Here is a 13,460-nt window from a genome sequence, read left to right as displayed (position 1 = left end):
TTGTTGTGCCATGATGAGTCTCTTCTACGGCACAGAAGGGAGTCTATTTTATTTTACATTTATGTTACACATATTTCGATTGTCTCTTCACTTGGGTGTTCCTCTATAGCCTTTATACATCTCATGGCCAACAACAGCTCCTGTAATTGTTACGCACATGATCAATACGATCTTGGATCTTTAAGGGTTCATTGGGCTATACATGCGCAGGCAATACATGTATGCATGCAATATTTAATTTTTGTTGGGTTGAGTTTGTTATTTCTTCAGTAAAAGACACGTAAACAGCGTTGTTGTGAGTGGCACTGGTGACGGCCCTCAGTCACTGCACAATGTGTGTGAGCAGGCGGGGAGGGCCAGAGGGAGGGAGCTGCCTCTGCTGCTGCTGCTTGTGCCTGGTGAGAGAAAGAAAGACCAGCGCAGCGATACACACGGCAGGCTGCTAGCGGAGAGAGGGCAGCATGGCGGGGCTACACGACTTCCAGCAAGGCAGCCACTGTCACAGGAAAACGTGGATCAATATACTACTAGGAATACTACAATTACTTTTACCCTGCGTACAGCACGGAGGGGCTCAGTTGCAAGGTTGGTACTCACCTTTATTTTAACCTGCCTCGGAGGTGCAAAACGACGGTTGCAAAAAATTGAGAAAAAAACGTTAAGTTAGCTAGACTTGACAGTAGACATTATAAATGAAGAATATTTGTGACAGGCTAAAATGACCGAATTGTATTTCAAATTAAAACAAACGTATTAGTGTGACTATATTTTCCATTTGCTACTTCTGTTTATTTTTACCGACATGAAAAAGGGTTGTCGCTAATGTTTTTGTCAAGCTGCTAGTTCATGCTAGCCCTCAGTCCACTCTGCTGTTTGGTAAAACGAAACAATAACTTCCACAGGTAGGGAAGTAACGTATTATCTTAACATAAGATGGGCTATTAAGGGTTACTTTAGTAAAGCCATACATTGCTGTGAGCTAACCTCACACGGTTAAAAGAGTCGTGTGTACCGCAGTGGCAGGATATGTTTCCCAAGTTCGATAGCCACCGAGCTAACCTTTCCTGCTAATGAAGCAGCTAGCGAACTGCCTTTGTCATTTGTAGCGAGGCGAAGTCATTTCCTCACTTGTCTGAGTGATTATCATCAACGCCGTTTCACTTTATTCATTCGTCATGGCCCCAATTATAACATATATTGGTAGTATGCAGTTCAATTGTTTTGACTGCTTAAATCTGACGCATTCTCAGTCGGTTGCCTTTTCCGTGTCGCCCCTTTTCCCAACCTAACATCTCACTGTTAATTTAATTTCTTGCTCCCACAAAGCTCTGAGCCAGATGTCCACCGGCGTGGTCGAGGTCTGGCAACCAGAAGACGCAGACCCATTAATCCCACTTCAGGTAATCATCAATGTATTTATTGGTTGTGAATCGAGAGAATCCATTATGCAAAAAACAAACACACACAAATCACTTTAACAGCCTCCCAGACAGATGCAGGAGCACGTGTGCGGTTGGTGCATCCCCATTGTTTTGGCTCCACTTTGCAGCGATTCGAGTTGTGCGTATTTATTAATTAGGAAATATGAACATGTAAACATACACGACTTTTTGTCATCATACCACTTTGCAAATTATGTAGAAATATAGCTTGTATCCAAAGTTTAATGCAGAAATGAAACCAGAGCGGGAGGCCACCTGCCATGTGGCTCCTCCTTATTTTCTTTTGTACATAGTGTCCATTGTGGAGTTGAGTGTGTAGTACACACTGGGAGCAAGTTTGGAACGAGGCAGTGTATGAAAACGACTGCAGTCCTATCCTGCTTAACACTTTGCAATTATTTCCTCTTTCTGTAGTTTGCATTCTATGCAGTGTTTGTTGTGCACATGCTTTTTTGAAGCACCTGAATTACAATTTGAAAAACATTTGAAAGTAGGTAGGTGTATGCTATTTTGTAATCATGCAGCCAGACAAGCACAAACAGCAGAAGCACAGTGTGAACTGATAAGGTGTCATGAGGTCACCAGCTGACTGTCATGCTACCTGAGGGGGGGTGTGGCATTTCCTGCAGGCCTTTGTTGACAGATGTAAATAGCATGGACAATTTGGTTGCCTTTGAAAATGGAAATAAATGATAATGCACATTACACCAAAGTAGTTTCTTAATTCTATTCAAGTCTGCTTGTTTTTCAAGGATGAATGGTAGGCAAATAAAAGGAAAATAAAACAGGTTTACCTTCGATAAAGATTATGTTGACTCTGTTGCTATGTTTTAGTTAAATACTTACTTTGCAATTTGTGCTATGCTGTAATTACCATAGATAACACGAACAGAGTAAATTCAACCTTGAAGATAATGCGTATAGGTCATTGGATACATAAAAAATAAATAAGATTGCTCAAATAAAGGGAGGGAGGCAGACAGTTGTTGGACATATATTTTCCACTCTGCTCTACCTTGCTGACCAATTGGCAGATGGCAGAATTGTTGACATTGTTAGGCGTCATGTTTAGACAGGCAGTGTTGAATGGAGCGACTGTCTCAGTTACATGGGCCATGTGAAATAGAGCATGACATGGGTGTCTTTCTTCTATATTTCAAGTGCTGCTAGTTAAGTAGCGTACTGTAGGTTGCTATGGGCGCATTGAAGCGGCGATGCAGGAGATAAAGTGTCATGTGCCATGATGCAGAGTAAAAATCAAATCGGATATGTCCGTTTTGTTTGCATAACTACAGCTGACAATAGTTGCCATCTTCATCCCGTACCTTACCCTTGTTACTTATTTTGTAAACATCGACTTGTGTTTTGAATTTGACAAAGGATCATGTGTTTGGATTGACTGTGAGTCTAAACTACGTGGCTTCCAGTCCCCTAGTCATTGTAAGATTAGATTAGGTTTACATCTCTTTCATCTGCCTATTTGAGTTTTGTGTTTTGTACACAGACCCTGGTCGTATGTCTTAAATCCCTGCATTGGTCTTAAAATCCCTGCAACTACAAATGGTGCTGTTCTACGTTGGAATATTCCTTGTGCTTTAATAGCTCACATGAACACCTCAGCCGAATGTGTCATTGCTGTACTTAATCGGCTGGAAAATCAGTTTGTCTGAGTCTCTTTGACTAATACATTAATTCGCCAGGCTTCTAAGGTGCTGGGGGCCTTTAAAGCTGTAGACTTAAACAAGGATACATCCATTGGACCCTGTATCTTTTGCCATGCTTGGAAAACGGATGTGCACTTATAGAAAGCATAAATAGAATAGCAGAGCTAATATTGCAGTAAATGTATTGTATGATGGAGTACATTATCGCCAAATTGACTTGAGAAACTCTCAAAGAGATTAACGTATATTATGGATAGAAATTTCTGTTTTTAGCTCATCCAGTGTCATACACCCCAAACATTTAAAGGTAGTTGCTTCCTCTTGGATAATCAATATGACAACATTGTACTGGTTTAAATGTATTTTGGTCACATCATTAGTATTTACTATCTGTGCTTTTAATAATGTCATTATAGCAATAGTTTGTTCCTTAAATTGTGTGTTTGGCTTGCAGGTTACCTAGAGAGGTTTATAGCAGGTGGGAAGATGGCAGAGGAGATAATGACTTACATATCAGGAATTATAGTAGTGTTTCAGACATCAACTATACTCATACTTGTTCTAAATTGGTGTTGTTTTGCAATGTGAACATGAAGCCATGATGTAACCATAAGGCCCCAGATGGTTCCTATGGAAACTGTATGTTCTACCTATAAAGAGACCACAGTTTATCTCTGTAGAACATGCATGTTGCAAATAACCTACCCAGCCATAGTTAAGTGTTTGCATTGCGGTTTGAACTGCTGCTGTGTTGTAATTTTCTGTCACTTATTTAGTAAGACATGATCAGTGAATAGAAAAGTGTATGTTGCCCATGTTCCTTGTTTATGGTTTTCATGTAGAACTGCTGGCGTGTGTATTTTGAAACTATTGCCTCAGGGTAGGTTGCCTCATTTTGCAGACTGGCTTTGATTTCATTTTGATCAAATTACAAAATAGATTACACACCATTATCTCACTAATCAGGGTTTGTTTGGATTTGTCAATAAACCACCAAGGGTACTACTACTGGTCAGTTTTCCCCTCAAGAGGAATGAACTGAAGGAGAAAACTCATGCTGTGTGTAAAAACATGCAATGTGTAATCTGGTTAGGCAATAATTTAAAGTGTACACATGGTTCAACACAACTAGATTTTCCCCAATCATTCCGGTTTACTTGATTTCAGATAATTGTCTGTGTGGAAGTATGTTCTGAATCCTTACCTTGGAGAGAAAAAAATGAGTGCTACAAAGTAAGAGAGAGTCAATTAGAATTACTGTCTGGATATGTCTATATTTTCCTCCTGCAGCATTGAAATTAGGTTATTGATGGATGGATAAATATTTTATTAATCCAGTGGGACTTTTCTTGCTGTCATAGCAACTAACACAAAACTGTATAATTAATTTAATACGGTTTGTAGAAGATACTTGTAAAAAGTGCTAATCTAAGAAAATTAAAACGAAAATAAATGTCAACGTTATCTTGCACTATATTGAATTGTAACCTGATTACCAATTACGACTATTATATTTTGTGTTTTTTGTTCTGTTTCCGATCTTCATCAGATCCTCTATTCATTCAGTAATACTGCACACACAGTGTAAGAACATGTCATGGACAACAAACTGGATGTGTTCATTGGGTTTTTCTCTGAGAAATACAGCATGTCTAACTGAGGCCTGTCTAACCTCAGAGTCGGGTGGAAAAGATGGAATGCCAGTTTAAGTTTCCCAAGGCTATTATGGATCGCCTGCATGGTTTATGTACAGGGAAATCATATTTTATGCAAAATAAAACCTTTGATGCCGATATACAGTGAAACATTTCAGAGCAGTTGGTGGTGTATCATCGTCCTCTTGTTTATGAAAATCATTGGCCAGAAGGCCCTTTGGCAAACCAGTAGATCCACATCCCAGAGAAACTCCTCATATGGTGCTGCGTAAGAAACACTGAATGTAGAATGAATGGGCTGTAGTTTTTGTCGTTTTGACCATATTCACTAAATTGTGTTTTACTTTCATTTTCAGGTGGAGAAGGAACGAAGAAAAGATGGTCTTCCACTTGAAGACGGGTAAGCATATTTTTTTTTACTTTGTCTTTTGTGGGAACTGCATACAACTGAAACTTATCTGTGGCTTTATTTCACACATTTGTAATGTATAACACATCAATGACAGTCAGCAATCCCAGATGAAAATCTTACTGTGCTAGTTCAAATATAGGTCAGAGAAAGTCAAACACACATACAGCATTAATTTTAATAGCATATGTAGAGTATGAATCTGATGAAAGGTTTCCACCTGCTCATAATGGCACTTGGGAACAGGTAGAGATATTCCGCCGAGTAATTACTGACATGCCCCCAAACCAACATACAGATTGCATCATACTGAAGTGTTTTCTCTTGTGAAGCGTAGACTTGAATTATACTGTAAGACAGAATGAATGCAGGCGTGTGACGTAGGTTGGTTCAATGGAAAAACAAGCCTACTGCTACATCACCACAGAATGATTTTGCACTATAGTATGAACATACAAGAAGTGTTATGCTCTGGATTGATGTGAGCACACTGTAGAGGTCTGTCAAATGGGTTATTTAACATGCAGAATTAAAATATCGGTTGGTGGCATGTTTTTGTATTCACACAGACAAACGACGTGGTGTGGTTTCAGTGTGGTAAGACTGAAGGTTTCTAAAAGGCTTTTAGAGGCCTGTCCTGTATGCAGGCTAGCTTGTTTATGTTGGTGAGTGAGGGGGCGTGCGACAGAGAGAGTTCGGGGGCGTGTGTTAGAGAGGCACAGAACCAAATTCCTGACTAATTTTAGAACTCCTTGAAAGAAAACGGAGTGGAGGTCTGTCTTTCCCAGCTGTTTTTGTTCCTGCATAAAATTGTTCAGAAAATTGAGGTTTGCTGAAGATAATCAACAATTCGTGGATTCATTTTGTAATAGCTTGATTGGGAAACAGAACAGAAACAGGATTGTTAATTATTCATAGTTTTTTCAAGTCACACATATATTGTAGTCTGTAAGCTGGGGTCTGCTGCTTGTTTATCTTACTAATGGAGCAATGCCATTAATGTTAGGTGCCCAGTCTGTCATATAGCTAAATGCATAAAAAGTACAGAATGTTCCCCCACACTCAACTGTTAGGAAATAACATTAATTTGGGCTGACTTGTCTCTGCAAGATGTTTGTATTTCTCCTCATTACATGTTACCATACTAGTGAGAAAAATGCCATATTACATCACAGTAGAAAAAAAATAAAAGACTAAAAAGTCCTGTTACAATTTTAAAAGCACTATTTATTACCAATGTACAATTAGGTTTGCTAGTCATGGCTTTTGTACATCTGGAGAAAGCTTTCCAAAGTCTGAAAAACATAAACCTGCGGACAGTGATGCTGAACAGTGTGGGAATATGTCTATTATTAAATCCAGGGAGGTGAGAGGCAAAAGAGGTGTTGTAGTGCTGGTTGACCTTTATAGCCGCGGGCTCAGCGGCCTCTCATGCCTTGGTTATCAGGCACTTGGCAGACCTGCCATCACTCCCTCTCAGCCTAAAGAGCAAAGTAGGCTGTTGACACAGAGGTTAATGATATCTCTTTATGAGGCCAGTCTAATCAAAATGTCTCAGCTCTTCTCTTTATAGCTCTTTCTTTACTTAAAGTGATAGTCTAGTATCTTTGAAGTGGGGTTAAATGAGGTACTTATGCATAGTTAGTCTATAACCTTATGCAGATGGCAATCAATGAACTGAAGTCATTTTCAGGAGTTTGGGGGACAGACAATTTTCTGCTGTCTCTAACTGCAGCAGTACAACACTGACTGATGCTTCAGCGACATCTCCACCAAACTCCTTATAGTGACTGCTCTGATTGATAGCCATCTCCATAAGGTAACACACACACTAACTAGGCATATGTACCTCATACAAACCCACATCAAATATACTGAACAATGCCTTTAAATCTCCACTACAATCATTTATTTGATCTTTTCTCATTCATTCTTTTGTCACAAGCTTACAGATCACTGCAGTATATTGTTGTACAACACGTATTACTGTGTGTATGCCATGTGGTTTTCATTTAACTGCTTCTCTGATTGTTTCCCTGGCTTCCACAAACACTTGTTCACATGAGTTGACCTAAACTCTCCACTGGTCCTAACCTCTCCCCCGGAGCACGGCTAAGGTCACGGCTAACATTGACTTTATTTGAGTTAGATCCAGGGGATCAAATAGCGCCAAACATAAGTTGTTATTTTTGTACTGGGGCAGTGGACAGAACTCTTCGGACTACAGCTCAGTGGTGTGCTTGTTTAGGGGCTGAGTTTTTCTTGAAGGTTAGCTGCTGTTGAATCCAGAGAAAATATTAAGTTACTAATACATATCATGGCAAGGTTAATTCCCGGTTCTGCCTTTTTAAAGAAGCACATAGGAACCTGACTCTACTGTCCATTAAAGAGTGCAGCAGCCAACATTGTTTCCATTTTATTTTTTTATGCTTAATGTGAATTTTGAATATTAGTTTTACACCTGCACTAATCAATTTATCTACATTGCAAATAATTATAATAATTCTTTTCTCTGATTTCTTTTTTACAAATCAAACTAGGGCCAGTACACTGACTCTAACTTCAAGAGGTGTGTGTGTGTGTTCCATTACATTAGTTTGGCACTCTCTTTTGTCCAAAGCAACTTACAATGATTGCCTCCTTCTCAAACAAGCAAAAAGAATCATGTTGAGTGCTTGTGCTAAAGTGATTGTGTGATCTCATGTTTATAAGGTCATGCTGACTCTGAATTTACCTTGATTAAAGTAACTAAAAGGAACTTTCGGTTTTTGGTGATTCTAGCGGCACCTTTGGATAAAAGTGGTAGTGTTTTTAAGACACCTACGGCAGGCACTGACAATAGATCGCTATCATTGTGACATCAATTTCTGAAAGTAAAATTGCATTGAAGTATGGAAGGCAGCTGTTGTCTTTGTGTGTACCTTGCTGTGTGTTGCAAGCTTCTGTTACCCATTGCAGAACATTATTCCAATTCTGTTTAGCCTGAAGTAAACTGTTGGTTTTCCTATGATGACTTAGCAGATTCTCCCTCTTTTGTATTGCCTTTTGGGGCATCTAGGCAAAAGCCACTATTGATTGGTCAGAGCGGAACAAAGTTAAAAGCTTGCTTGGGGGTTTTGAAACCATGAAAAACTAAGCATGTTGTGAAGGGAATGTGTTGTGTAAAAACCTTCCACCTGATTAGGAAAAATATATTAATTAAAAGCAATATACTACTGTGACCTGACGTTTTGATCACATCATCCATCTGGAGTCATTATCATATGAAATTCTGGTTGTTGAACTAACCTTAGTTAACTCCCCTCCCTCCAAGTCATTATCAATGTTTCGGTGTGGTGGTGCTCCGGTGGCGTGGTGGATGGAGCGCGTACCGTGTTGGCTCCGGCCTTCATTGCAGTGGTCGCGGGTTCGGGTCCGGCCCGTGGACCTTTACTGCAGGTCATCCCCCCTCTCTCTCTGTCTCCCCATTTCAGCTCTGTACTATCTAATAAAGCTTGAAAATGCCAAAAAAGAGAATCTTAAATCAATGTTTCGGTGTAGGGGTGTGTAATGTTCCTGGCATTTTCTCACTGTCCCACTTATGAACCCAGTTTTGATGTCTTCTGTTTATTACCTGTGCTATTGGTATCGGGGTTAAGGTGGTGAAGACTACAGTATGTCCATCTGTCTGTCTTGTAATAATGCATTCTCTCTGAAAACAGAAAAATTATTTAAACAAACACGTGAGTAAGGAGGAGCATTTTAAAGAGATGGTCATAGAATACTCATGAAAACATACATAAAAGTGGCCTCTTAAACATGGCTACATCAATAGCAATTACAGTTTTTGCTGGGTGCGCTAGGTGAACACTGACCATAGTCATTCCACTAGCTTTCTTCTGTTGGTCGCCAGCTGTGTGAGCCCTCTGTCAACGGAATACTTGTTACATACATACACACACATAAATGCACAACCTCAAATCAGCTGCTGCTTTCCTGTTTTAAGGCAGCCCACCAGAGCTCGTTAGCACAGAGTCACACACACCATTACCAATAAAAACACATTGGAGCTCCAAAAGGAACTGCTGGAGAAAAGAGTTTCCTGTTATAACCCCGACTTGTGGTTGGTTGCCTTCAGCGTTGCTTATGTGCTGTGCAAAGTAATATAGACTCTATACTCACCCGCTATATTGGTCTATAGGAGAAAGTCTTAATATGACATCCATAACTGGGCGGGGGTATATGGGGTTAAATACATTCTGGTTGAAAAATGACTCACCTGATTTTTTTTTAAAAGCCCGTTTTTAAACTTGCATTCAATTCAATTACATTGCCCACTGCTGGAAGTGGGAAACATCAAAGATAAAAGATTTCTTCTGGTACATTGTGGGTAAACTCACACGTACAACGCTTATAAAGCAGTGTACTTGTGAGCATCGTCCTGCCCTTACTACATATGTTTTGGAAATGTTCAGTTTTTAGTCGGATCAGCTTGTTGTCAGTTCATGGCCTCCCCAATTTTTGTGATAATCATCTCACGTCTGTGCTGGCATAATCCTTGTTCCATTGTTTTTCTTTTCATGTTTTAAGGTTTTGAATGAGACTGATGATATTCCAAGTAATGTGCTGACATTTTTTTTTTTCTTATTTTCTTATCTCCACCAGCTCTTCTCCATATACACGGGAGAATGGGAGGCCGTTGCATTTTCAGCCCCCGGCGTTGGAGTTTGGGATGCAGTAAGTACTGTTCCCACTTTCTAGTATGATATGACTTGCCATAGACAACCATTCTGTTCTGAAATTATGAAATCATTTACACAAAATAAAAATTGGACTTCATTTAATCAGAGTTCATATAGGAATGTGTCTGATAGCAAATGACATCTCACTGTGTATCCTACTGAAAGGGAAGATATTATAAAGCAGGGGGCCCCTCAACTTAAGGATCAGACAGGATATCCAAATATGGCAGTAAGCTCCTTTTCCCAGCATCCAGACACATACTGGAGAGGGTTGACCCCAGTCGAAAGGGTCAAGAACTTCACTGTTTTTCTCCATACTCCCAAAACAGCCCGAATATCACATTTATTGCTGTGGTTGGACAGCAATCCACATTGCTCCTTTTTGAAAGCAAACATTCACAAGCCGCATCTATTTTGTAGTATATTGCATCATACATCTGGAATGCAGAAAGCAGGCAAATGACCAAAAACCCTAAAAGTATTGGACAAATACTTTGACTTGAAATATTGCTTCAGAATCAGGACCTTTTTTAATTTAAATCAAAACAGAGTTCCACGTGTCAGCTTGTGGTTTCTTGTTTTCTTTTGCGGGAGCTGTGGTAAAATTGTTAATTATTCTGTTCAGCTACCCCAGTAGTATTTACTGGTACATAATCCTCAAGATGTAACTATATAACATAAGTGTCAAAACTATATGAATACATGGATAAATAAAATAAATAAATAGAGTTTCATATATAATGATATTGCGTATGTATTTAACAAAAATAAACCTGTATACAAAAAATGTATACTGCAAATGACCAGACACACACAATTTATCTTACAGTTTGAATGTGCTATCTGGCTTGCTGGTGTTTACTGATGATTTTACAGACAACATCTGCACCACACTGCATTTTATTGTTGTTAGGACATGTCTGTCTCCTCGTGTTTAAAACTGTGATTGTGCTTATTAGGCAGACTGCAATGTTACAATTAATCCAAAGCACTGCACACTTGACTGGGCTGTCGATAGCTCAAAATAACAAATAAGAACTATTTAATCAGACCAATCTTCGCCCTGATTACAATTCTGTTGAGCAGGCATTTAATTTAAAGTGAAAGTAAATTCAAACTCTCTCAGACAAACAGGAAGTGAAAGACGTGTCAGTTGAGGCTTGCCATGTTAAATGAAGATGTCAGGAAGAGAGTATGGTGGCATTTTAAGTTCTTGTTATTCAGTGTTTAACTGACCCTAACTTTGCTGCCTAAACCACAACAAATGACTTTTATTTAACTGATATAACTAATCTAGATCTACAAATGGAACTGGATCACATCATATACATACTGAACAAACTACTGTTGTTTTGCATTTTGTCTGCAGAGAGGTAAAGTTGGGTTAAACTGTTAACATTTATTTTATTTTAAAAATACATTATATTCCATTCCCAAAACTGAAACAAAACAATAAAATGCTACATTTGTGTTCATCAGCAGAGGGAATCCCTAGTGTACATATAGATCACCATTCAGCCCGCACTAATTACATCTGGGTTTCTCCTTAAACAAATTCCATGAGCTGCTTTAGTTTTTATGCACCAAATATTTGGAACAAACTCCCAGAAAACTTGAGGTCTGCTGCAACCTTCAGTTCTTTTAAATTGAGTCTGAATACTTTTCTGTTTCCATTTTAACCTGTACTTTTTATTTTATTTAAATGTTCTACTTCTTTTCATTCACTTTTAAATGTCTTCTAATGTGTTTTATGTATTTTAATCTTGCCCCTGTAAAGCACTTTGAATGGCCTTGTGTCTGAATTGTGCTATATAAATAAACTTGCCTTGCCTTGCCTTGCCTTGCCTTGCCTTGCCTTGCCTGGTGCTGTGTTGTGCTGCTTCCTTGACTACCCTGGACTATTACAGCAAAAAGCTATTAGTGTCTTTGTGTCTTTTAAAGGTTTTCAGATTGGCTGCTACTGTATTCTGACCAAATAGTTGTTGTTGCAGTACTTTAAACATTGTAAATGCTATTGGTTAATATTTGTTTGATAGACTATTCGTAAACTAAAAGCCCCAATTGGAATAACCAGTTTGTCTAGTAGTTTGTTGTTACATTAAAAATTAGTGCCTGCTCCTGCGCTGCCAATTTTATTTCAATGTGTAGTATTTCAGGAAACGTCAGGAAAATTGAGATATTCAAGTAAAAGAAAAAAAATTAGGTTATAAACAGAGAATTGTATATTGATTCAATTAGAAATATAATTACAATTTGAATGTATCAACTTGAATTGCTTCTAGATATGATGGGTTAAGGAATGAATTGGTTGCCATAATTGGATGTCCCCAAGGAGAAAATATGTTGACTGGTGACGTGTCGGTGTAAAACATTATTGCAGGAGTAGTTAATCTTTGTGCTGATGTAACCCGAAGTCTGTAACTAGCCTTCCTTATTTGTATATGTGGTTTTACGTCTAACACTGAGGCCTTTCACAGAGTAAAAATGAACAGCTCCTCTTGACAAAGAGGCAAATAGTTTATTTTCCTCATAGAGCTTTCCCATATTGACAGAATGCAAAACACTAGTTATTCAGTGACTTATTGCGGTGTCAATTGAACCGCGTTACAGGCTAATCTCTCATTTTCAAATGTATTTATTTGTTGCTCATCTACATGTTATAATGTAACCTAAATAAGTAAGCTGTTTTTCAAAATAATTGCAATACAGGGCACAGTATAAGAGGAGGGGTGCAATCTTCCTGTTTGATGTTTAATATTTAACCTGAAATGTGGCTGCCTAAAATGAACCTTAAGCTCCAAAACCCCTCCATTTCAAATGGCTAAATGGGCAGCAGAATGATCCAAGTGAATAGAGGTATCATGAATAAGATAACTTCTAAATAATTGTTAAAAACATACTCTCAACATGGGCACTACATTTCAGCTGCGCGTGGTTAAAAGGCTTCATGGATAGCCATTTGTTTATGTTGCTGTTCTGTCTTTCTTTACAGGCCGCTGGGGCTGGCAAGAGCTGAAACCATATATATACACAACCCCAGCCAGGAGGTTCCTGTGACGCTGCTGTCAATGTTTACATCCAGCAGGCATTTTTACATACCTTTCTTTCACAGAAGAGTAAGTATATGTGTATAAGTGTCAAATTTAAGCTGCAGAATAAATTCACAAGTAATGACGTCTAGGTCTTTGTAGAAATGCCTGTAATAACTCCAGGTTTCCTCTCCTGTCCTCTTAGGTGATCCCACCCAGAGGGAAGGCATCTTTTAAACTAATTTTCCTCCCGTCTGAGGAGGGCAATGTAGAAAACACATTATTTATAAACACATCGGCCCATGGGCTGCTGTCATACCAGGTCAGTTCCATTAATACACCACCTGCTGTATAGTCTCGATGGTGAAATCCTACATTGTAATGCGAGTGATTTCTCTCCCTCAGTTTTTATTTCTTGATAATGGATTGAATGATGTTGGTTTCTATACCGTAAAATGTGTCCTTGCTACAACAGAGTTTGCAAATCAAACTTTAGACATACTAAACTTAATTTTTTTTTATTTGTATAAATATGATCCA

At 38.7% G+C, this 13,460-nt stretch overlaps 1 protein-coding gene across 2 annotated transcripts in view; it reads left to right on the top strand.

Annotated features, from left to right (window-relative positions):
• Window positions 1-412: 412 nt before the first annotated feature.
• The window catches only part of tmem131l (transmembrane 131 like), a 28,150-nt gene continuing 15,102 nt past the window's right edge, over window positions 413-13,460 (top strand). For both annotated transcript variants that reach the window (XM_080029189.1, XM_080029188.1), the window contains exons 1-6: window positions 413-585; window positions 1,327-1,400; window positions 5,118-5,161; window positions 9,815-9,886; window positions 12,884-13,007; window positions 13,126-13,242. In XM_080029189.1, coding sequence (XP_079885315.1) covers window positions 462-585; window positions 1,327-1,400; window positions 5,118-5,161; window positions 9,815-9,886; window positions 12,884-13,007; window positions 13,126-13,242 — 555 coding nt within the window. In that variant the 5' untranslated portion in view covers window positions 413-461. The remainder of the gene's footprint in view (window positions 586-1,326; window positions 1,401-5,117; window positions 5,162-9,814; window positions 9,887-12,883; window positions 13,008-13,125; window positions 13,243-13,460) is intronic.

This window comes from Ammodytes marinus (assembly GCF_949987685.1).
Source record: "Ammodytes marinus genome assembly, chromosome: 6".
NCBI classification, from domain to species: domain Eukaryota; kingdom Metazoa; phylum Chordata; class Actinopteri; order Uranoscopiformes; family Ammodytidae; genus Ammodytes; species Ammodytes marinus.
Note: the sequence above shows the minus strand (reverse complement) of the source record. Positions and strands in the feature narration are given on the sequence as shown.